Below are 25,306 nucleotides of genomic sequence, written 5' to 3' on the forward strand. Positions count from 1 at the left end.
AATCCTTCTAGCATCACCATTCTCTTCCATTGACCCCCGATTTTGCAGTGTTGGTCAGACACGGTTCCAAAAACAACAACACAGTCCCATTTGTTCATGCAGCCATCTATAAGAGACAATGCCGTTGTCTTTTTGTCCAAACACTGCTCACCAAAACCCTTGTAATCCAGCACCTAAGACAACAATGAGATAATCAATGAATATCAAGACATAAATAACGTTTAAAATACGCAAACAAAATCCTACTTACCACAAAACCAGAACTCGCGTCAAAAGATGTTAAATGCTTCTCATAAAATATTTCAAAATTATCAGGATTGTGACAGTAAGATAGATCGTAAGCAGAAGCTGGAAAACCATGATGGGTAAACTGAGGAAAGCCACTTTTCTCGACAACAAATCTCATGGGAGGGACAAAAATAGGAATGTTTATCTTTCTCTTGACTCTGGATCTTAGTTTTTTGATCTGAAACCTACCTAGGCCCATGAAAACTAAAGTAAACCATGCACCCAAGATGATGTCATAAAAATCTCGTAAAGCAGCCAATCCTTTGGTCAGAAATATACTCCCATTTATCCTCTCCACTCTGATTTCGAACTCGTTGTTATTCTTATCGGTCAACATAGCATATCGATCGATTTCATCGCCAAAATCAGACCCAAAACAATTGGGTATGATCACCGCGCCCTGCATCCATACAAAACAATATTATTATTCAAAAGACTAAGATAATACAAAATAATAAGACAACATATTATGGATAAACGATAAACTAACACAATTGACTTCAAATTCCACTATGTATGTCCCTATAATTCAACCGCAGGGAATTGATAATCTTGTCAACCTCCGTGACTGGGTTCCGGATCAATGGTGCTACGCGCAAACATTACAAATAATATGTTAGAAACCGTAAAAAAAAAAAAAAAGAATCAGGCTTAGATGCTATCTTGAATGATATATATGCCGGTTAGGCAGTGATAGTAGAGCAAGGCTTCTGCTGCACGATCATCCATGGGTGAATCAAATTTCAAGTATGCGACTACTGTGTGAAGGGGAAAAGCAAGCAAACAGAGACGTGCATTTATGTGAGTTTTAATTTGTATGGAGTCATAAAGAGTCACACTGGGAAATGGAACTGAGTGGGAGGCCAACATTAAACGGTTTAATGTTGATTTAAGAGGCACTATTGCTCTTAAATGAGAAGTTCACACGATTTCCTTTAAATGAGGAGGGAATTTTTGAATTTGAAATGATTGGCAAAGGAACATTTAATGTGTGACAAATGAGCATTTAAGAGATTGATCTTAAATGAGAAGGTCAAACAATTGCATTTAAATGAGGAGAGAATTTTAGAATTTGAAATGAATGACAAATGAGCATTTAATATGTACAGGGGTTGGGGTTCGAACCCCAAACACCCTAATTATTCATCTTAAAGGTGAATTTCTCTAGCCAGTAGGCTACTTACAAAAAAAACTTAAAAAAAAGAGAACTTAGTCTCAAATAATAACAAAAACTTAAATAAAAGAGAACTTGGCCTCAAATAATAACTTAAAGTCTTAACTTGAGTTTTCATAAATAAAAGAAAAATGGGTTAATATGATGAGTACATTTGAGTATTTATTGGTATGATAATGACAATTAAGGATGGTGCGGTGTGTCACTTTGTGGGTCGATATGAGGTATTGATATTTTATTTTATGGAAAATGCTAACCTATTATCTTGTAAAATTGTGTATTTAAAATTTTAAAAGTACTCTCTTCGTTTTAAGATGAGTGTTGTTTAAGATTTTTACATACAGATTAAGAAATATAATACGATGTCAAAAGATATGACAATTTTACTAAATTACCCTTATTTACTATTGATGTAATGTTTTGAAAGTAGTGCACACTCAATTAATTAGAGGGTATAATTAAAAGTAAAATAATTAATAATTCTACCTTAAAAAATGCAATTGACATTCATTTTAAAACAATTTTCTTTAACGACACCACTTGTTTTAAAATGGACGGAGTATAAAAATTGTTCTTTTAAATATAAAATATATACTTTTGAAGCTAGCGTATAAAAAAAATTGCTCTTTCTACTTTCGTGTCCATCCATCCCTCCAAACTCCGAAACCCTAGATTTATAAAAACACATCAAATTATAAAGAATGTTTTACTATAAACGTTAATGGAACACTACTACAATTTTCAATTTTGATAGCGTTACTTTGATATCGTTTCGTTTTAGACTAAATCGCTGTTAAAAAGGCAACACATAGACTAAAACACTAGAACAAAAGCCAGGGACTTTTATCAAAACAGTGAATCGAAATAAACTCTACTTCACAAAAGCATATGTCACTTTATTTGCTTCATGAGAAATCATGAAATCTTCCATAAGCGACAACCATATGAAAATATCTGATATGGTAGTAAAGACGAGCATGAGATTGAAGCTCCACGTTGAACATACTCAACGATCACCTTTGAATCGGATTCAATTTGTATCGCGTCCATTAACTAGTATTTTTGTTAATTTTTATTACTATGTTACAAAGATGAAGTTTTCACCATTGTCTTATATAAAAAAAAAAAAATCACCGTTGTTTAGTCACTAGTGGTGACTAATCTCCGTCGAGTAATATGTGGAACACACAATGTTGATTCTTCTCCAATTGAATTTTTCTTCCACATGCACAAGGTTGGAGATCAAACTCTTAACCACTTATTTATGGGCTCAAATTCCTTATCACTTAAACCAATTCAATTCATTTTGAATTTTGAAAAATTAAACAAGAAATTATATAAGACAAAATCAAGAGCATGGGACAATGGGGTCAGCTGCCCCTATTTGTTCATTATTTTTTTTGACCAAACTTAGTTTTTTTTTTAAGAACCAAACTTAGTTATTTATACATTATGAATCCACTTATATTGTATAATTGTCCTTACATAATTCATTCAGAATTCTCCTTACATAACTTAGACTAACATTTTACTCCATATTGTTGAAATGAACTATTTTTTCTCTCTCCAAGTTTTGTTACATTTTAACCCTTGTGCTCGTATTAGAGCAATTATAAACTACATTTATATAAATTTTTATCGCTTATTTATACATATTTTAACGTGAATTTTTATGGTATAACTTTGATCCCACTTAATAAAATTTCTTGATTCGCCCCTCTAATCTCAAATCTAATTATCCATGGAAAGCTCTAAGCGTGCATGCACATTGCAGACGATGGGAATTGAGACTCATCAGTTCTCAACAATAAAGGTATCTCATAATTGGCTTAATTTAAAGCTAACACCATTTCCAAAATATTAAAAAGAAAACCATTGATCTTCCTGTAATGAAGCTAGATACCTTTTGCAGTACTACTAACTTTTGAACTGCAAAGATTAACACAAAATCAAATTGGAGAATGAATCCCAAAATGGAAGAAAAATGGATAAAGCACTGCAGTAATCACCATAAGATACTACTTGTGGGAGAGGGTGATTTTTCTTTTGCACTATCTTTAGCAAATGCATTTGGTTCTGCTTCCAACATAGTAGCAACTTCTCGTGATTCCAAAGGTACACTGAGTTTGATTCTACAATGCAATAATACTATCTCTGATTTTCTTTAGGGCAATGTCATTATTATTTTTCTTTTATTTTTTCTTTGATTTTTTCTTAATGTTTATTAGGGTCATTGATAATGAAATATTCAAGAGCTTCAACAAATTTGGAAGAACTAGAGAAATTTGGTTGCAGCATTATACATGAAGTTGATGCCCATAGTGCCCACAAGCACCCAATGTTACAAAATAAAATTTTCGATCGTGTAGTCTATAATTTCCCTCACGCTGGATTTGATATGGCGGAGAATAACTTGAACCAAATCAGGTAAATTTAACTCTTTTAAGAATGAGCAATGCTATATATCAAGAAAGATTCAAGAATGACGTGACAAAATAATCACCCTTAGATTTTATCAAGAAATTGTTCCGAAATTAATGTTAGCTACTAAAATCTCAGCCTGGCCGGAAATTATGGGGTGGTGGGTGTTATGTATTTTTTTTTTATGAAAGGTTAATAAATAAGACTGAAATGGGTGATTATTCTGCCATGTCATTTTTGAATCTTTCTTGATAAAATCATTCTTGATATCTAGCGTTTTCCTTTAAAAATTATGTCTTAATTTGGTCTTAAAATTAGATAACACTGTTAGATTTGTACTTAAATACTATAAGAAATTAAAAAATGAAGTCTCTCAAAAATACTAGTAAATTGCTTATCATTTTAGTTTTTTTCAGGCTGAACATTTTAGTTTATACATTATTCAAAATTCACGATATCCATTTTTGCTTTTAAATAATTACTTTTACCTACTAATTTTACTACAAAATTTGTTATTAAGAAATAAAATTGGGTTTAAGCTGTCCATTTACGATTTTGATATACATATTTTTTAATATGACTTTTATTTGGGATTAATATGACATTCACTTACAATGTCAGAGACTATTTTAAGGATTTGTAAATGAAATTATTTAAATAAAATTTAAAATATCTTAGACTATATGTACATAATATATTAAGATGGTTGGCGTTTATGTTTTTATTTTCTGGTTTCATCAAGAAGTGGTGTGGGGGTTTCTGAAGCGTGCAAAGAAGATGCTAACAATTGAAGGTGAAATTCACATTACACACAAAAATAACAACCCTTTTAGTAAATGGGAAATAGTGAAGCTAGGAGAGAAAATTGGTTTGGTATTTGTTGAGAAGGTTCCATTTAATATAAGTGATTATCCAGGTTATGTAAATAAGAGAGGATCAGGAGACAATTGTGATGGAACTTTTATTGTAGGTGATTCAAGTACCTTCAAATTTTCAAAGCCAAAATATGTGAAATCACTTTCTTTGGGGCTATCAGTTTTGTTAGAAGACTCGGATTCAGTACAGTTGAAAAATTATGTGAGTAAAGTTATGCTGGCATCTCAAAACCAAAAGAGTCATAGGATTGATTCCAAAATGAAAGAAAGATGGATAAAACATTATAGTAGCTGCCATAATATTTTGTTGGTAGGAGAAGGAGATTTCTCTTTTGCACTATGTTTGGCTAGGGCATTCTGCTCTGCTTCCAACATGGTTGCAACTTCTCTAGATTCCAAAGGTACACAACTTCAAAAATTTGTTTTTGCTTTTATTATCAAAGCTGTTTATATCAATATTGTTAAATAGTGGCACTATAGCACTACACCTTAGCAAAATTTGATCAAATTGTTATTGAACAAAATATTGTCAAATTGTGGTTATAGTTGCTCCATAGCACCGTTGTGTAACGAAATTTGAACAAACTGTTATTTGTCGCAGTATACAAATTTTCAACATTGGTTTGGATGAGTCAGGTAGCCTCAATGTTAAAAAAATACTAATAGATATGAGATATATATGTACTTACATATCACTCATATCAACAATAAAGTTTCAACTCACGAACGTTATGAAACCATGAGAGATATGATGAGCTGAATATTTATCAATTGGACCAACTTGTTGTATATTACACGTGTATTTAACATATTTTGTCACATTATTTAATGAGTATGATATTTCATATTTATGTTTCATTTTATATGTATAGTGATTAAGTAAGTTGATTAATTTGATTAAAACTCTTTGCACATGCACGTGCAATGTTTATTACTTGATTTTGAACATTTTTGCAAATTTATTTTCACCATTTTTGTAATATGAACGTGGCGAATGTTTTTGAATCAGAGTCATGGAGGATGAACTACTCAAAGCAACAATAAATTTGATGGAACTAAAGAGGTTTGGTTGCAACATTTTGCATGGAGTGGATGCTCTTAGCATGTACCAGTACCAACACCCGTTGTTGCTTGACAAATTATTTGATCGCATAGTCTTTAATTTTCCTCAGGATAAGTACACACCGTACAAAATTCAGTAAGTTATTCTCTTCTTCTAATTCATTGTAATTTAGGTTTTGATCATAATTAATTAGGTGCTCTTGGATATCCTATCACTAATTCTAGGCTCTATGGAACAAGTTAATTATGGAACTAATGCTGCTTTGTGAGTTTGCATAATTAGAAATTTATTTACCGAATTTTAATGTGCAGGCATCACCCGAAGTTGGTGTTGGGTTTTCTACAGAGTGCAAGGAAGATGTTAAGTTGTAATGGTGAAGTTCATGTTCAGGGCCGTCTTAAACAATTTAGAGACCCCGTTATAATTTAAGATATTGGCCCCAAAAAAAAAACAAAAAAAATGATGGTCTAAAAAAAATTGGGGTACAAAAACAAAGGGTTTGGAATGGGTTAAATGTTGAAAATAAATAAATTTTTTAGCACAAACGACGACAGGCCTATATGGGAAAATATATAAAAACAAAAGACTAAATTTATTATAAAAAAGGTGCCTGCCAGGACTTGAACTCATGTCAAGAAGCTACAAATAAAAATTAATACCACTGGACCACCACGCATCCTATGATTTCACTCCGACACTGAACATATATAACTCATTTTTTATGGCCTTGTATATTGAAAAAAAAAAAAATTGGGCCCCAAAAAAATTGAGGCCCGGTGTTATAGCCCAGCCTCGACAGGCTATGGGCCGGCCCTGTTCATGTTACACTAAAGAGTGTCTACCCTTTTAATAAATGGGAAGTAGTGAAATTGGCAGAGAAAGCTGGTTTGATATTGGTTGAGAAGGTTCCATTTAAAATGCGAGAATATCCACGTTACGCAAAAAAAAGAGGATTCGGATCTAATTGGAACCAAAAATTTGAGAGTATTACTTTTTCCACCCTATGTCTTTCCTCGCGCGCCCTATTTTTTCCCAAAATACCCCTAATCCGGATTATGTAATCCGAACTGATTCCGGAAAATTTAATCCGGATTCTTTCGTGTATTTTGACACTCCATTCACCCTGATGGATGATGATACCAGTTATAAAAATATTGGTCCGGATTATATAATCCGAAAACGTAGAGATATTCCAAAATATATAATTCGAAATATGTAAATCACCCCGTTGAAAGTCAACAAAAGGGGGTGGTGAACGACAGTTTCGGATATAATCCGGAATGCGCTAAACATGTACGGATTATATAATCCGGAATGCATCAGTACAGAGGCAGAAGCCATCTGTTTTGGCTCATTTTGCTTGCTTCCAAACAGACATATCATGCCGGTCACATGCTCTAACAGTAAATCGAACTCATAACATTAAAATCATCAACACAACATAATTTTCAAACAAAACATTAATCAAATAACATTAAAAATTATCCAAGATTACATAACATTAAAAATTATCCAAGTGTTACATAATTCAAAATGTAACAAACATAAACATACAAAACAATACTATCAGCCCCTAATAACTACACCCGTACCACCGCCACCTCTGCCACCACCTCTGCCACCACCTCTGCCACCCTCAGTAGCTCTCCGACGACGGTAATCTTTTGCATCATGCACCTCTCTCAACGCATCCTCCAAATGTTGTCATTCCTCAGTCCCTTTCGGTACCATACCGCTTCTCATCACAGCATAGACGTGGTCTCTGATGCAGGTCATCCTTCCGCTAAGCTGTAAGTACGCAAGGTCTCCATCATCTTGAGCAGCTCGGGCTTCAAGGACCTCATGCTCTGGTGGCTGTGGCACCGGTACCGGCATGTCTGGAAGAATCATGCGTGGATGAGACACCTGGTAAAACCACTCGATGTATCCATGTGCTGCCTCCACACCATGAACTGCAATCTCTCCCAACTCCTGAGGTGTCAGCGTATAATCAAGTGCACGCTGAAAGCGGTTCGTGATCTCCGCCAAGTTAACATCAACAGGTGCACTCTGAACGGGATGTCTCGTTATGGTCTGAACCCACCCAAACTGGCGAAGCACCCTCTCCGGCAGATATCTCACCATGCGGTCTCCGCATCTCAGCCATCCAGAGTAAAGGCTGACCCGCTCAAACGGACGTGCTTGACGGTGTGCAGCATATGGGGCCAAGACAACCCTCGTCAAATCCAGCGCATCTAGATAGTTCCTGTAGTGGTCCACTGTGCCTAAACCATGCAGTGGCACAAAAAACACCGCGGGTGGATACTGATTCTCCACATATCCATCCCAGACATCCTTGCTTCCCATACCTATGAAGTGATGAAACACTCAAGCCTGCACCAAAGACAACCACATATAAATATACAAACCATATACACTTAAATTAAAAAAAATAAAACATAGTTCTTAATTTATACCTGCAACAAACTCAGGTATCCTGCCACCTGACTGGTGTTCCAACGTGCAGCATTGTTGAGCTCCTTATACAACTGAGTTAGTGCCGCAGCTCCCCATGAAAAACTAGCACAAATATCAAGGTCTCTGAAGTACTTCAGGTAGACAACATCCACAGCCCACTGGCTTTTGTCACTGAAGATCGTGATCCCCACCAAGTACAACAAATATATGCAGACAGCCTGGTCCCGCAACCTCTCCACCTCCTCAGTCACACCATACTCGTCTGCCAAATCCCTCTATTCCTTCAAACGCTCCTTGAATATCCTCTCCAAGTAGTTAAATCTGCAATGTGCATCTTTGGTCTTCTCGACCTCTTTGAGTGCATCACCCAAATTAGACCCCAAGTACTCCTACATCCATTCCACCGCCTCGTCCCGTGTTATGGACCCGTGGGACAGGAGCATGCCGTCAATGGGGATATGCAGCAAAGAGGCCACATCATCAAGTGTGACTGTCATCTCCCCAAACAGAAGGTGGAAGCTGGAAGTCTCCTCGTGCCACCTCTCCACGAACGCACAAATCAGCCCATGATCAATAATCGTGTAGCTCGTATCCTGGAGCCAACCAAGGCCTGTGCGACGCAATCTGCTCTCCCACCACCGTGCAGCCATGATAGATCTGGTGTCATCGTCATGCATCGCCTCTATCTTCTTTCCGTTGTTGATGCATTTTAATTTTCCACGCCACTGCAAATATTTAAAATTAATAAAGTGAGTTTAAACTCATGGCTTTACAAACATATTTAACAATAAATAAACCAGTCAGATATAAACAGTACATAACCAAGCAGTTTCAGATATAAAGTGAGCTTCAGATATAAAGTGAGTTTAACAGTACATACCACGCCATCAGCCGCCTTCCTGGCCACGTGCACATGGTACCTCCACAGCAGGTCAGTCTGGTGTGGGCCACCGGGATAGTCATCTAGTGGCTCAAGGTCCACCACCTTATCCTTCTTTTTTCGCCTTTGCTGTGGCTCGGCATCTTCCATGTCCTCGTACATACCCTGCAGCTCCTCCTCAAAGTCTTGCTCCTCCGTTTGCTGCAAATCCACATCAGTCTGCTCCTCCTCCATAGGCATATACTGTTGCTGCTCTGGCTGATCCTCGACATCAGGCTCAACATCAGCACGGCGTCCTCTAGCACCCCGACACCTCGGAGGAACAACACCTTCAGCCTCCATCTGTTGCCTACGCGCTCTCCTGCGGGAAGCATGCCCTGCCTTCCTTACGCGCTGAGTATTAGACGTTGAACCTTATGTAACATTCAAATTAAGGTAATCAAACATCACAATCAAACAGCACAATCAAACAGCACAAAACAGAAGCAAAACAACATTCTGGGTTTGTCCGGATTTCGAAATCCGGATGAGCAACAACCTAGTCCGGAAAACAAATTCCGGATTGCATTCGAACATAATTAAAAAAAAAACGAACTAATTGAACTTGCATGAGTACAGAAATCGAACTTACCTTCCATGATGTTTGACAAGGGTTGAAATGCCATGCTTTTGAGCAAGAAAACTCCAAATTTGGACAAGATTTGTGGTGTTCGGAATTTGGGATAATGTAGAGAGAGAGAGTGAATGGGGAAAGTGAAACTGTGAAACTGTAAAAATGGGGGGTGAAGTTCCTTTTATACTTCGCATTTGTCCGGATTCCATATTCCGAAAAATTTATAGATATTCCTGATTATATAATCCGGAGGGCATGTTGGTAATTTACATAGGGCGCACGAGAAGGCCATAGGGTGGGAAAAGTAATACTCAAAATTTGATGTTGGTTCTTGTAACACATTCAAATTCTCAAAAGGAAGAGATATTGTGGAATCTTTTGTGGGTCTATCAGATATATTAGTCGACCCAAACTCACTTCGGTTAAAAGATGCAAGTGATTGTGAATTGAAATCATTGAATGAAGATCTTATGGTTGACGTTTCGACTTCAACATATTTAGTTCAAAATACGATCCAAGACTCGGTTCATTCTTTGTTCAATTTGAACACTCCCAAAAATTCTATCGCAATGTGCACAATTTTATAAACTAAAGAATGCATATTTATCATTATGAGATCATGTGATGTTGATTATATGGAAATGTTTAAGCTTGTGAAAGAAGAAATTTTATATGGCTTAATTATTGGATGAGCCTTTTAAATATTTTCGTATTTCATAGCACAAAAGTAATGTGCCTTGCAATTGAGAAAACAAACTAGCTAAACGACTATTTCATTTCACATATAATTATCCAACCATTACTTTATGTATAGTATGATATATTTTGTCTCCAAAAAAAAAAGTGTAGTAATAGTGTGGCAATACTATTTTTTATTTTATGTATTTAAAGATTTCATATGCATAAGTACGACTTTAAGAACACAATTTATCGCAATAACAATTCAATGACCAGTGGAATAAAAAATACAAAAGAGGATTATTGTTTCTTTTTTCACCCAACTGGTTTCTCACGCATCGTATAGATTCCAAATTATATAATTTGAATAATGTAAAAATACGTTTAAAAAAGTCTCCAAAATCATCCATATTTTCAGAATCCAAAGTAGAGTGCGTGGGATGACTGGAGGGTGGGGAAAAGAAACACTCAAAGAAGATCAGGTGGAGTGGGAGAATAAGATAGGCCAAAGAAGGAGCAAACATGTTTATGGGTCAAATCGCAACAGCCCTGTACCAATAATAAATTACTATTATCGCTATACAGACCCCCTAAATTGCTCAATCTATCAAAACATAAGTTTTGATAAGTGTTTTCATCAAATTTTAAGCAATGCAGGGAGTCTCTTCATCAATTTCAACAAATTTAATGGGATCGTGCCTGCCATTCGTTATAGTAGTCCGAATGAGAAAAATAAGATTTTCGAAGAAAAGCAGACCAAGCTTGTACCATTGACAAAGGAAATATAAATTTTACTGTGAAAAAAAAAATGATGACCGTGGTGAGTAGCATCATATAGGCAGAAAGCTCGAGCTTTATTTGTGGTTTTAACCTTTTACATTGGTTATACCGCTTTTATTGAAATCTCATCTCTTTCGACCAAAAAAAAAGACATTGAAATATTGTTGTTTCTTGTTTTTTTAAGAAAAAATATTGTTTTTTTTTTAAGGAAGAAATTCATTGCATTTCATTAGCTAAAATATGCCAAATACATGTAGGTACATCATCAATAACATGGGGGCTAGGATTAGACAGGGCTGCCTGAGCTAACTCGTGAGCTACCCTATTTGTTTGCCTCATGCTGAACTCGACATGAGAGTTCTGAAATCTATCTACTAGCAGCTGTTTACAAGCAGTGATAATACATCCAAACTCGCTACTATCATCTAAACTAGAATTGACACACTCAACAACCCTTTTACAATCAAGAATAAAATCTACATTATCAAATTGTTGATTAGAGAGTCAATCCAAAGCTGTGTGTAGTCCAACAACCTCCCCCACATCTATATCACAAAGAGGGGCAAACCATTATGTTCTTGCAAGAACAAAAGCACCATCATCATCCCTAAGACACATGCCCAAACCAACCCTGTTCAGAGAAGTGGAAAAGGATGCATCAATGTTGCATTTATACCGGCCAGGTAACGGTTTCTTCCAAACATCTTCCTTTTGTCTCAAAGGTTGAACATGCGGAGTTATGGATTGAGTACTGCTGCTGGATCTAATTCTTTGGGTTGTTCGCCACTCTTCAAGTACATGAGTTGCACGTTGAAACATCTGCGAGTCGGTCTCGAGTTGTTGCTGCCAAAGTTTTATGTTTCTACATTTCCAAATGCTCCACATAATTGTTGCCATCAGCTCACATTGCCCTGAAGATAAATTTTGTAAAAGAGTGAAAATGAAAGCACTAATATTATAATCTTGATGGATCACCTTGTCAATTATGTCCCATAAATTCGCATTCCGCCATACTTGAACAGCTTTAGGACACTCAATAAGGATATGGATGCTATCTTCATAATTATGATTACAATGAACACAATCAAGTGGACAAGAGACTCCTTTACTATTTAACCGAGCACGTGTTGGAAAACAACCACGATACACACGCCAAAGAAAATTCTTGATTTTAGGAGGCACTTTTAGCTTCCAAATGAGGTTCCATCGGCCATTAACATGCATATGAGAGTTGTCTGCAATTTCAGTAACACAAAGTCTATATGCACTCTTGACAGAATACTCACCACTCCTTTCCCCTTTCCAAATCATTTTGTCCTCCAATACAAGTGGCTGCAACGGTGTGTTGAGGATGAGCTGCGCAGTTTGCGCATCAAACAAGCTATGAATGAGAGACGCCTTCAACATTTTTAAATCTTGATCAATGAAATCACATAATTTTACCTGCATCAAAGGCTCAAAAATATTGTTGTTTCTTAAACATCGCACTATTTAAAATTCATAATAGATCTTTATGCTTTTCGAACAATGACAGTCACATTAACATCAGTATCATCAAAACACATTTCTTATTTATAGCGCACCATATTATATTTCATAACACAGTTAAAACATGGACTATGATATTCTTATCAGCATCAATAATATTTCTCCGCAACCACTCCAAAAAAGATAAATACACTTATTACCATATAAAAATGCAAAATATCTTTTACTATAATTTTAATCAATAACAAAATAATTTCAATCAAAATTTCTTAAAAATCAATATTCATAATTCGTACGCATTAACTCAATAAATAATAAAAAAATAGACAACAAACATGTTAAAAGCTAGTTATAAAATACTAAAATATTAAATGCAAGGGCAATTTGGTCAATAAACAAATTAATAGTTTCTTCTCTGTTTGCATTTCCCTTCTCTCTGTTTTGTTTTCCCAGAAACACAAACACAGTTTTCTCATAAACCCTTCATTGAATCTTCATTCATCATTCTCATCAATTTTATCTTCAAAAATCATTATCAATGTTCTTCCATAAGCTTTTCTCCCGTTTTCCAGTTACCATTTCCCGAACCTCGCTTCTTTCTACTCAACGAATCCCTCAACAACACTTCCACAACTTCTCCAATCAATTACATTCCCTCATCATTCCTCATTCTACCAACAAGGTTCATTTCTACACTTGCTAATCAATTTCCATTTTTTTTCGCATTTTTTATGCTGTAAGATTTATATATGGCTATAGGTTTTTTTTACAAGTTTAGAAATTTATGATTAGAAATGACAAGAGTGTTGGGGTGGCACATATTGTAGAAAAGACGGTGGAAATTGCACTTATGTTGTTCAGGCATGTAGATAGAAGACCCACAGATTCTGTAGCAAGTAGTTGAGACCAAGGATAGTCAAATCGTCAGAGGCAGAGGAAGACCTAGAAAAAAATATTAAGAGAAATTATTAAGAAATATCTAAAATTAACGAGTTGGATAATACGGCTTCGTTTGATCAATGTATTTGACCCCACTTAGTGCGATAAGTCTTGGTTTGTTTGTTATTGTTGTAAGTTTTAAAATTTAGGGTTATGGTTGCTTCTGTTTTGGATATTCAATTATTCATATTGTTCAATGTTGCATTCTAGATTAGCTAACCTAATTATTGCCTTTATCACCTTTTTTCTGGGTTTTAAACTGTTTTAGAATTCCGTTTGAATTCTGATGTTTAGAAGGAATGAAAAATACTATCTGAATGTCATTTTAGGGTTTAGAAAAGCAGCTGTATAATCTCTCATTAATCCTTTTGCTGCTGTTGGTTTTGATTGTCCATTAAGCAAGTTTTTTTTTTCCGACAAGTAAAAGAATTTTATTAATAATAATAATGGCGTCCGGTGCAGTATGAATGTAGACACACTCCACCCACCTTCTAAGAAGGGTTGTAAAGGGCCTACATTATCATGTGCTAGACACCCAGACAATCAAAAGTTACTAAGGCGAAGCCACAAGACTCTATTCAATACAATATTCTTTTGACGCAACTCCTATAATACGCCCTGAAGTACACCTGTAATACACCACTTAGATGAGATAAATTGCTTCAGGTGATATGAATTAGACTGCCTGCACCTTACTGTAATTGTTGCACCAAGCCCTTTACACAATAACCACAACTACATAATATCTTTTCTTATTAATGACTGCACCAGTATATATGATTTAAATTACGTGGATTCTATACCTTTGCCTATCTATTATGTTCCTACCCTTGCTAAAAGATCAATCAAGATGTATTTCATTTGCTCCTTCTTTTGCTCAACTTAGCATCTTCTGGTCTGTAGCAGAACCCAGCATTTAAAGCTCCATTCCAGTAGTAACAGAACTCCAAACAATAAGCATTTCCTGCACAAGCCACTTGAGTCTGAATTCTGAAACCAACCAGTAAGCATGTTATTTGAGTAATTATGCAGGCTGGAAAATAGTCCTCAGCAGCTTATCCATTGTTGCCATTTCAATTACAAAGTACAACCTCCCTGGAAAAAAGACAGCTTGTTTTATCCTAATTTCGCCAAGTCACCCGCAACACTACTCGCCTCACGGTTACCATGTAATAAGGCAACCTTCAATACTATTTGCCAAGTCCTTCCATGTTTGGTCCTACTTTTGCCAAGTGACTCAATCAATATTATTCCAATCTGGCCGAAACACAGATTGCACAGACTGCATAATTTGCAGCAGTAGCACCCACATACATCAAGCAATAGACTAAAGCTAATATAGCCTCATCCTTGCTATAAAACCACACCTGACTGAACACACCAATCTTGGATACACTAAGGAATTCTCATATAGGCCAAATAAAAGCATAGTAACACATCAAACACAGGACATCCACTCCCACTTCATCATCAATACTTTGACTTCAGGGGCACTTCCAAAACTCCACAGTTCCATTTTCTGGCTAACACACTAACTCAGAATAATGAGCACATCAAGCTCCACCTACACCTCTTTAGCGAACTCCAGACATGTTTGCAACACAAATGCCCCTGAAGTCACATGCTCTTTCATAGCCACACACCATAATCAATCCTTCCCAGCAAATAACAGCATATATGATCGTCCTCTCTAAACCTTGAATTTACTTCATTTCACTAATCCTTTTATTTTCTTTAATACTTCCCATTTGCAAGTTGCAACAGACCGTAATTTCCAATGCCCCCCATTGAGTACTCCTAAATGTGCCATTGCTATTGCATCTACTACCGAAAGGCGAAAATAAATCGAATTTCCATCGAAAGTTGGTCCTTCTTTTGTTATCTCATCTGCTATGGAATTTCTTTCCACCAGTATGCTCGCGGCTGAGGCAGAAGAATCATACCGGTCTGGACATAACAGTACCCCTGTACTCCGACTTAGCCCAACAGGACATATAGATACACCAGATCCGATTTGCTCCCAAAAGATATTTCAATACAGAAAATGGGTAATTGCAGGGCCAGGGGCCAGCAAGAACCAAATAGCAGACATCCAAATTCACATCAATCCATAAATCACAGTTAAAAAACTATAAGCATCACCTCCATGTTAAGCTATAGCTGCTACTGCACAAGTCATTGTAGCCATCACAAACCATCCTCATCATCATCTGCAGACCTTCATCAATATCACACCTACCTCCATTAAGCAAAGGTTTTACAAGGGTGTCATGTGTTTTGGATGCGTTGATGAAGATTTTATTTTGTTTCCTAATATGTTTCAGATTGAGCTTGCTAATGTTAATGATGGCTTTATTCAAAAGGAAAAAGTTGTAAAATGTATATTCAATTTTTTTCTTCTGTAATTAAGTATCTATTGTTGGGGAAAAAATTCAAGGAGTTTTTTTGTTGACCTAAAAAGAAAAAAATGATTAACGAAGAATTTGTAGTCTGACACATATAACTTCTTTATTTCTTGATGAAGTGACAAACACTGTAGTTGAGCTTTCATCTTACGATGACCGATTTCCTCCCTCCCCCCATTTTCATGTATTATTTTAGGGTTTTGTGTTTAATGTTTATTACTTTTTGAGGGATAAACAGCTTCTAGGGCCTTTATATATATGAAGCCGTGATACTATGGAGATTATTTATAGGACTGTTACTACTGTTCTATACTTTTAGACCAATTATCTTAAAACTCTCTATTCAGTAAATTGCTGATGATATATTCTAAAATTCTCATTTAGTTCCATATATGCTTTTTAATATTCCAGCTAATTCCAGTTCAAGTCAATTTCTTATGTCCATCTATAAATTCATCAACTTCAAAATTTGGATTTTCTTCATCAGCCTCAGTTGAAACAGAAGGGAAAGAAGGGAATAATGTGCATAATGGCAATTCCACAAGTGCTGACCCTGCAAAAACAAATGAAGAAGCAGAGGAAATTGATCAGCCTGGACAAGCCAAGTCTGCAGATCAAACAGAAGAATCAGGTTCTATTTCAGCAGATTCACATTCTCAAACTGTCAAAAGGAGGAGGAGGAGTATTAAACAAACTGCTTTTTCTGATTCAGATTCAGACAGTGAATCGGATCTATCCAGGGATGATTTGATTAAGCTTGTAGCTGAGAAGGAAGAACTTTTGAAACTAAAGAAAAAAGAGATTGAGAAAATGCAGGATAAAGTTCTCCGTACTTACGCTGAAATGGAGAATGTCATGGACAGGACTAGACGTGAAGCAGAGAATTCAAGGAAATTCGCTATACAGGTCAAAGTTTGAACATTTTTGTCCCAAATAACTTACTCATAAATTTTTTACTGATTTATTTAAATGTGCTGTAGAATTTCGCAAAGAGTTTACTTGATGTTGCGGATAATTTGGGAAGAGCTTCATCAGTTGTAAAAGAAAGTTTTTCCAAAATTGATACATCAAGTGACTCCGCTGAAGCGGTGAAACTCCTGAAGACACTTCTGGAAGGTGTTGAAATGACTGAGAAACAACTTTCAGAGGTAGAGTGTTCTATATGTATAAATATAATCATCGTAGCCATTCTATCATATAGTCTTTATTTTACTCGTTATGCAGTTAAGGTTTTCGTTCACATTCTGCTTTCAGCTATTGCTACGATGTTTCTCATTTATGCTTTTGTTTGGTCACCGAAAGGGATCGAAGATTCATTGTGTGATTGTGGGGATAAGGGTTGTCGGGAACAGTGTTTTGATTTTGAAGCTCAGTTCATGGTTGGTTGGGTGCTATGGGATTAGGGGATTATACTCTTTTTTTTTCAAGAGCCAATTTCATTTTAAAACTTACAAACATATTAGAGATCTCTGTTGTTAATGTGGAAATGCGGCGCGGCCAACCCAAAAATTGGCACGGCGCGGAAGCGGGGCGCTATTTCGGTGGTGTGGCCGCTAATACCAATTATATACAACTAGTACAAGTTGTATACAACCTTAAACATTACTCAAAATTTCATGAAGTATTTATAATATGAAATAAAAGGGATAGCAAAATCGAAAATCGCTAATACCAATTATATACAACTAGTACAAGTTATTGTTTTACTATTTATGGGTCCGCTTTGACCGCTTTCCACTTATGACACACGCCGATGCAGTGGTCCTGATTTTTCCACTACGCTCCTCTATAGCGGCCGGCGCGGCCGCTTTTGACAACAGAGTTGGAGATGATCTTCTTATTCTGATATTTTTAACTATCTCCTATTGATGTTTTGAAAAAACTGGATGTTTTGTTGTTCTGAATTGCAGTGGAAAGGTTGTAAATATGATGATATGCTTACATTTGAATTTTGATTGGTTAGATGGGTTCTGTGTGAAATTTGCGTAAGGACCTTCGCATCTTCCTGTGCTGTCATATCAACAATATGTTTCAAAATTATAATCGTATCATGAAATTATTTATCCTGTATTTCAAAATATATCATCATCACATCATGTGCTTAAAAATGAAACTCTGGGGACAATATATTGCTTCAGGCTATTGTTTTGAAGGTAATGCTTATATTTACAGGTACTTAAAAAGTTTGGTGTAGAAAAATTTGACCCTACAAATGAACCCTTTGATCCACATAGGCATGACGCAGTCTTCGAAGTTCCTGATGGTTCCAAGCCCCCAGGCACTGTTGCAGCTGTGCTGAAGGTAATTTAGATCATTGCTTGTGGAAGGACATGTTCTTTTTCCTTCCAATTTGAAAACTTGTTTCAATCAATAAAATCTTGATGTGCTATTTTTGTCTATGTTGCATGAACATTCCAAAACTTACGGGCATCTGTCATGTTCATATTCAATACAACATTTTTATTCATACTTCTACCTTTTTCTCATTGTAGCTATACTTTTATCGCTTAGGAAATTCCTAGGTACAAATTCATCATCCATCACCTCCCTTTAAATCAGTCTTGCAATATTGACACCCTAAAAAACCACTGCAAAGGATATCATACTTTCATCCTCTTCAAATGAAATGAGTTAGTGCAGTCTAATTTGTTAATGGCTTGATGCCCTTTTAATTTGCAATGTGACGAGTTAAACAAGCTCTTAGTTTTATTATCTCAACCAATCATGCTGATGCTTCCCACTTATTGTTGTCTATAAAAGATCCTTTGGATCAGAAGGTTTTGCTTCATTGAATGTTAGGAGATTGAAAACATGAATAAAATGCTATCCAACTGTTATGTGTGCAGGTAGGATATTTGCTTCATGATCGTGTTATTCGGCCAGCGGAAGTTGGTGTAACCCAAGCAAAAGAAAATAACAATCCAGCTGAATGATGGAAAAGATAGTATAGCTGATAAGGATTCGTAGGATTAAGAAATTCCTGAGTGGCATTTGTTGGATATCATGCAACGTTTCCTTCAAGGTGTATCAGAAGCATTACGATCTTCCCTCCTTGGCATTAGTTCCATTTTCCATGCCTTTTACCAGCATGCAACATACTATTCTTTTTTACTAATCTCATGTCTATAGCAACATGATGACAGAAGATGGATTTAATTCCATCAGATTTTCATTGTTACCTTAATTGCATGTGAAATCCAATTCATTGTTGACTGTAATGGTATCAGAATTTTGATTCATCATTTGATTGTAAATTTGCATTTCTATCATAAAAGGTCTGTTTGGCAAGACAAATAAGTTAGCTTATGACTTATAGTTTATAAACTCATGACTAAAAAATACATGTTTGGTAACGGGCATTTCATAATTTTTCACTAGTTTATAGAGTTTTTTTGATAAGATACTTAAAGTAGTGTTTGAGTTTATAGCTTATCACGTCTTCAGTTGATTTTATCCTTGTTATTTTAACTAAAATCCTTGTTTACCCTTTACAACTTATTATAATTTAAAAAGAAATAGGTTTGTTTGTACCAAAAAAGGAAAGAAATAGGTATTTATAATTGTAAATAATTTTTGGACAAAATAATTGTGAATAATTGTACCACTTTAGATGGTTATGGAAAATAGTACTAGTGGTTAACGGAAATAGTACTAGTGGTTAACAAATGCCTATTTATCACAATATTTCACACTATTTTACCTGCACGTTTAAAATTTAAGTGACGGGTTTGGGGATAATAAACACTAGTTATATGTTTCTAGGACTTGTTTAAAAAAAAAAAGAGCAAAGTTGTGTTTCTGTAGTGTTTTGGTTGTGTTTTTCTTGTAGCTTCTACTCAATCGTTTACATTGTTCTGACGCAGAAACAAACATGTACTTAAAAGAAGGGTTAATTATGTTTCTAGTCCCTATAAAATAGCGACCTTGTAAGTTTAGTCCTTACTTAATTTTAATAGCATTTTTAGTCCCTAATTTTGTTTTTTTGCCCTGAGTATTAGTCCCTACTCAATTCAAATTTGTTTAATTTATGCTTAAACTCTTAAATTTTTGAACAATTTTTTGCAGACATGTTTAGAACATTACTAAAAGTTTCTCCGCAAAAAATTATCGCAAAATTTGATTTCTACATCCAGATTTTATTACTTTTTATCTTTAACTTTTATCGTTTTAAAAAATTCATATTTAATTCATTTCATGTCTGAAAATTCTAAATTTTAGTAAACGAACCTTTCATAGTGTTCTAATCTTGTCTCAAAAAAATCGTTCAAAAATTTAAGAGTTTAAGGATAATTAATCAAACTTTGTTTTAGCAGGGACTAAAATTATAAGTAATTTTTTTTTTATAGGGACTAAAAATGCTATTAAAATTAAGTAAGGACTAAACTTACAAGGTCGCTATTTTATAGGGACTAGAAACATAATTAACCCTTAAAAGAATATGTAAAAACTTATTTTGAAATATTGTCTTTTTACATATTCTTTTAAGTACATGTTTGTTTCTGCGTCAGAACAATGGATGTTTATTACTGAAATGCAAGCATGATATACATATTCAATTAGGAAAGACATTATTTTTTTTTGAAGAAATTAGGAAAGACATTATTATGAAGCAAACATTTAAACTACAGTTAAAACTCTATAAATTAATAATGTCAGGGCCGGAGAAATTTATTAATTTAGAGAGTAATTAATTTATCGATAAATTAATAATTATTAATTTAAAGAGTTTTTAAGTAATTATACTGTACATACCAAACAAAAAGGCAAATTAGTCTATGCCTCTTAGAATTACGTTGCAGCGAACCTTGGGACTCAACGTAAATTAGTAACTACTGTGTTTATATGCATTGGAAATCAATGATGACTTTTGAAGTACAGTAAATGTAAACAAGAGGAACAAATGTGTTCAATGTATTCTTAATATATTTTTTTTAGTTTCTATGAATTATTAATTTATGATTTTTTTGGGACCGAAAATTATAAAGGGATCTCGCGAAAAATTATTATCTTATTATTTTATCGAGTTTTTCAAATTTTTACATTGGCCCAAGTCGGGACCGGACAAATTTATTATTTTAAAGAGTTTATTAATTTACCGAGTATTAAATTAAAGAGTTTCTACTGTATTTTTATAAAGTTTAGCAAATACCATGACTTACTACTAACGTTTGATTAAACATTGAAAATGACATATAATTAAGAATAAAATTTGTCTACAAATGCGACAATTGAACAGGAATTGAGAGAGAATATTGATTATATTAAAATATGTTTCTAAGACACATTTGAATGGATGAATGAAGAAAATATGTTTCATGAAAATAGATCCAAAATAGTTAAACATTGAGAATCCAAAATGCAAGGGAAAACAACTCATTCTCACTATGTAGAAAAAGATAGAAGAAATAATACTAAAAATATTGAATAAATATTGAAATAAGAGAAAGTTTTGTATTGTCACAAGAAAATAATAATTAAAAAAATATGTTTTTTTTAACAATAATTAAATGATGCATACTTTTATAAGTGTGTGACCAAATACTCTTTAGTCACTACTCCTTCCGGTCACTATTATAAGCAAATTTTTACTTTTTAGGTTCATTCAATAAATGATGTATGTGGTCTACAATATAGACCATATACATCATTTATTGAATGAATCGAAAAAGTAGAAATTTGCTTATAATAGTGATCGGAGGGAGTACTCTCTTAAACTAGGAAAACAAATAAAACTGACACTTGGGTTGATATCAACAAATAAAAAAAGGGTCTTGTTATCTTGTGCCCTTAGGGCACAAGTTAAGGAATCCAAAATTAGAAATTTTTCATAGAAAAGAACAAAAGTTTGACTTTGAAAAGTTGAATGCGCAACTTTTAAGATAATTATTTCTATTTTAAATTTCCTAACATACTGTATGCCCTTAGGGCACATGTTAACATTGACCATAAAAAAAAAAAAATACCAAAATCAAAGACAATTTATTTTGCATAAGTTGTCAAATGTGTAAGTTTATTTATGGAGAATGCATAAAATAATGTGGCATTGGGAATATGAATAGTTACTAAATATCAAATCTCTTTCAAAAAAAAAAATCAAATCTCTTTCAAAAAGACAAAGTTGTATCGGGAATATGTTTTGCATTGGGAGCATGCACTGAGAGTACTATTCTTTTAATTGTTGTTTTATAGCTAATAAATTTGTTACTGTATTTTTTTATATATTTATTTGTCTTTTACCTATAACACTTATTTCAACCTGTTTGAAAGAACCCAAATTTAACTTGTGTGGAACAAATTATGGTCGGAGTATACTAACCGCATGATCGAAGTCTAGATTATCAGGGTTCTCTTCCCATTAAAAACCGAAGGGCTAACAAAAAATTATTATTCAAAAACACCGACATTTCAAAAAGGAAAGGAGGAGTGTTCAAAGAAAAACATAAATGAGGGAATATTGAAGAAGAAAAATAATACAAAAACTTAGACTTAGCTGAGGTGATAAATTTCATTTTTTTTCTATTTTTTTATTATTGATAAAAGGTTATAAATTATCTTTATATTGGTCAAAAAGTAAACAAACTTTCATGAAAAGTTAAACACTTCTCACGTCATGGTTATTCTATATAAACTGTTCTCTAGTGATGCAGTTGACATAAGTTAACAATCCTTCATCCTATTACTACATATTAAGAATTGATTGTTAATTTGAGAAAATACTAAGGTTTGTGATCATGACAACTAGATACTTAGGCTTTGCAGCAGTAGTGCTTACTGCAAGCATTTTAGTGATAGGAATTTATGCTCAAGTTGAATGTGGTGGTAATCTTCCTAGCATTATATCTCAATGTAAACGTTTCGTCGAAAAGGATGGGCCAAAGATTCCACCATCAAAACCTTGTTGTGCAGCATTGAAAGGTGCTAATGTCCCATGTTACTGTAAATATGTGAATCCTAGTATTGAGAGTATAATCAGCATAGACAAAGCTTTGTACGTAGCCAAAACTTGCCAATTGCAAAATATTCCTACAGACAAGTGTGGAAGTAAGTTAGCTTTTTATTTTATTTTCTTTCTACCCTTATGATTTTTATTAATCCTAAAAAAAATATTAATTTCAATTTTTTTGGGAATTTTTTTTTCCTATGTACAATTCTAATACTTTAAAGTATAAATGTGACTATTTTTGTTCAGGTTATGTTATTCCTCATCCTCCACCTTCAATGGCGTGATGACAACATTGAGCGCATGCAAATTCTTGACATCCATTTATGTACGTGGATCACATAAAATAAACACAACATGCGCCTTTTTAATTATTTATCTGTGTCTTCCCTTCCTTGTATTTGTATTAACATGAGTTCAATGACATGATCTTAGTGTTATTAATTTAAAAAAGTTACAAGGTTATATTTAGTAATCGCACTAATTTGTATTTTTTTTTCATACGCAAGAGTCATGAATTGAATCTTAAATCACATGCTAGTGGAGCTAAAATCTCGTACAACTTGAACCAATTAATTGTTATTATGTGAGACAATATGTTAATCTCGGACAAAAATTTAACATGAAAATTAAGATGAGGAACAAGAACACATGAAAAAGAGATATCCATGATGGTAATATTTTTATGAGTTTTTAATGCACTAAATGAAAAAAGATAACCCACTTGGGTTGGCCTAATGATGTTGGTTTGGGACCTTGGAGTGTGATCCTCTTCAAGGTCTCATATTCGATTCTTCTCGGTGCCAATTTGAAAGGAATAATTTAGCTTCTTAAAAAAATTAAATAAAAAAATATGGAAAATGAAGTAGAAAGGAAGATAAGGGAACCAAAAAGGTCCATTTACCATTGTTAGCTCATTCACATGTTTCATTGAAAATTATTATCGTACATGTCATGCATCTTCAATGGTATAATTTTAAGGAACTCATTTTATGTTTTTAAATGAAGCCGGATGAAAGGGGAGGGTAACCAAAAATGTCCATTTATCATTGTTAGTTCATTAACATGTTTCATTGAAAATTATCGCGGTACACGTCAAGCATCTTCAATTATATAATTTTAAGGAACTCATTTTATGTTTTTTAATGGTTCATGCATGCCAGCTCAATTTTATGATACTAATCTAATATTTACTTCAATGAAAGGTTTCATCCAAAGTTCTTTAACTCACTGATATAATTTCTCTCTCTTCCATATTTCATGTTCACACTCCCATTTTTATACTTTTTAAATGCATAAAATCAATATTTTAATTAACATTTTAAAATTCTTTAAATAAGCAATTTGACTAAATCTAATTCAAAAGAATAATGTTATATATAGCGAAAAAATCCTAACGAAATTATCACAAACGAGAGGAGAAGATAAGTTGTTAAAAGCCCCTACTAACCATTCACGCTAGCATGTGTTGAATACATACAATAATTATTTAAAGAGAAATGATATTTGTACAACCATTTTGGTACAATTTTTGTACAATTTTCTCTCTCATACTCACATTATGTTTTTATTTTCTCTCTTCCTTTTTTACTCTTTATTGTTTTTGACCAATGAGAAGAGAGAACAACAAAGTTGTCTCAAAGGTTGTACCAAAATGATTGTCAAAATATCACTACTCTTATTTAAATTATGCAAATCATTTCGCGACCGGTTCAGGATAAAATCCCTCGTGACAACAAACATTATCCATTAAGAAAAAGTCATGTTAAAGATTTGCACGAATAGTAGGTATTTGATTAGGAAAAATAATTTTTAAAGTTTTAAAAATAAATTGACATAATTTTCAATTCATAATTTCTATCTTAATTTAGTACTTTAATGACACATGGTTAGCATTTTTCTGTTAATTTTATATGAGAAAGATAAATTATGAATATTTCACAAAATAATTCATCATTAATGGCACGTAAAAATAAATTAAAATAAATGGAGGAACTTAAAGTAATAAATAATAAAAGTTATGAAAGAAAACAAAGTTAAATTTTTTTTTTTGTCAAGTAGCCTAGTGGTTAGAGAATTTCACCTTTAAATCGAATAAGTAGTGTATCCGGGGTTTAAATCCCGACCTCTGCATCCCTTACCAAGTGAGTTAAACTCATCGAGACACAAAGTTAATATTTTATTGGTATTGTAAACTGACATTGACTTTGTCACAATTTTTTTCCCTCAGTGAAATGTAATAAAATAAGGATGAAGTATTATATATACATAAAAATAAAATTCAGTCCTCATAAAAAAAATGTGG

The 25,306-nt window shown here is 33.9% G+C and overlaps 3 protein-coding genes across 5 annotated transcripts; all 3 read left to right on the top strand.

Annotated features, from left to right (window-relative positions):
• Positions 1 to 3,355: 3,355 nt before the first annotated feature.
• Positions 3,356 to 10,475, top strand: LOC146925054 (heavy metal-associated isoprenylated plant protein 41-like). The gene is made up of 7 exons (XM_085710021.1): positions 3,356 to 3,577; positions 3,691 to 3,889; positions 5,005 to 5,159; positions 5,770 to 5,956; positions 6,133 to 6,199; positions 6,637 to 6,790; positions 10,081 to 10,475. The coding sequence occupies exons 1-7, from the start codon at positions 3,424 to 3,426 to the stop codon at positions 10,356 to 10,358; spliced, it is 1,194 nt and encodes a 397-aa protein (XP_085566147.1). The 5' UTR covers positions 3,356 to 3,423; the 3' UTR covers positions 10,359 to 10,475.
• A 2,623-nt stretch (positions 10,476 to 13,098) lies between these two features.
• LOC146925055 (grpE protein homolog 2, mitochondrial-like) lies at positions 13,099 to 19,355 on the top strand. Of its 3 annotated transcripts, XM_085710023.1 has the most exons (6): positions 13,128 to 13,399; positions 16,473 to 16,692; positions 16,774 to 16,967; positions 17,042 to 17,209; positions 18,234 to 18,362; positions 18,908 to 19,355. In XM_085710023.1, exons 1-6 carry the CDS (start codon positions 13,256 to 13,258, stop codon positions 18,992 to 18,994), a joined length of 942 nt encoding a protein of 313 aa, XP_085566149.1. In that variant the 5' UTR covers positions 13,128 to 13,255; the 3' UTR covers positions 18,995 to 19,355. The 3 variants fall into 3 exon arrangements, with proteins under 3 accessions (XP_085566148.1, XP_085566149.1, XP_085566150.1); XM_085710022.1 differs by having other exon boundaries at positions 13,099 to 13,399; positions 16,473 to 16,967; XM_085710024.1 differs by lacking the exon at positions 13,128 to 13,399 and adding an exon at positions 15,534 to 15,623 and having other exon boundaries at positions 16,473 to 16,967.
• Positions 19,356 to 22,729: 3,374 nt separating this feature from the next.
• LOC146925056 (uncharacterized) lies at positions 22,730 to 23,474 on the top strand. Its single transcript, XM_085710025.1, has 2 exons — positions 22,730 to 23,102; positions 23,251 to 23,474. The coding sequence occupies exons 1-2, from the start codon at positions 22,793 to 22,795 to the stop codon at positions 23,286 to 23,288; spliced, it is 348 nt and encodes a 115-aa protein (XP_085566151.1). The 5' UTR covers positions 22,730 to 22,792; the 3' UTR covers positions 23,289 to 23,474.
• Positions 23,475 to 25,306: the final 1,832 nt, after the last annotated feature.

This window comes from Medicago sativa, chromosome 5, assembly GCF_051527215.1.
Source record: "Medicago sativa cultivar Bolivia chromosome 5, Bolivia_mono, whole genome shotgun sequence".
NCBI classification, from domain to species: domain Eukaryota; kingdom Viridiplantae; phylum Streptophyta; class Magnoliopsida; order Fabales; family Fabaceae; genus Medicago; species Medicago sativa.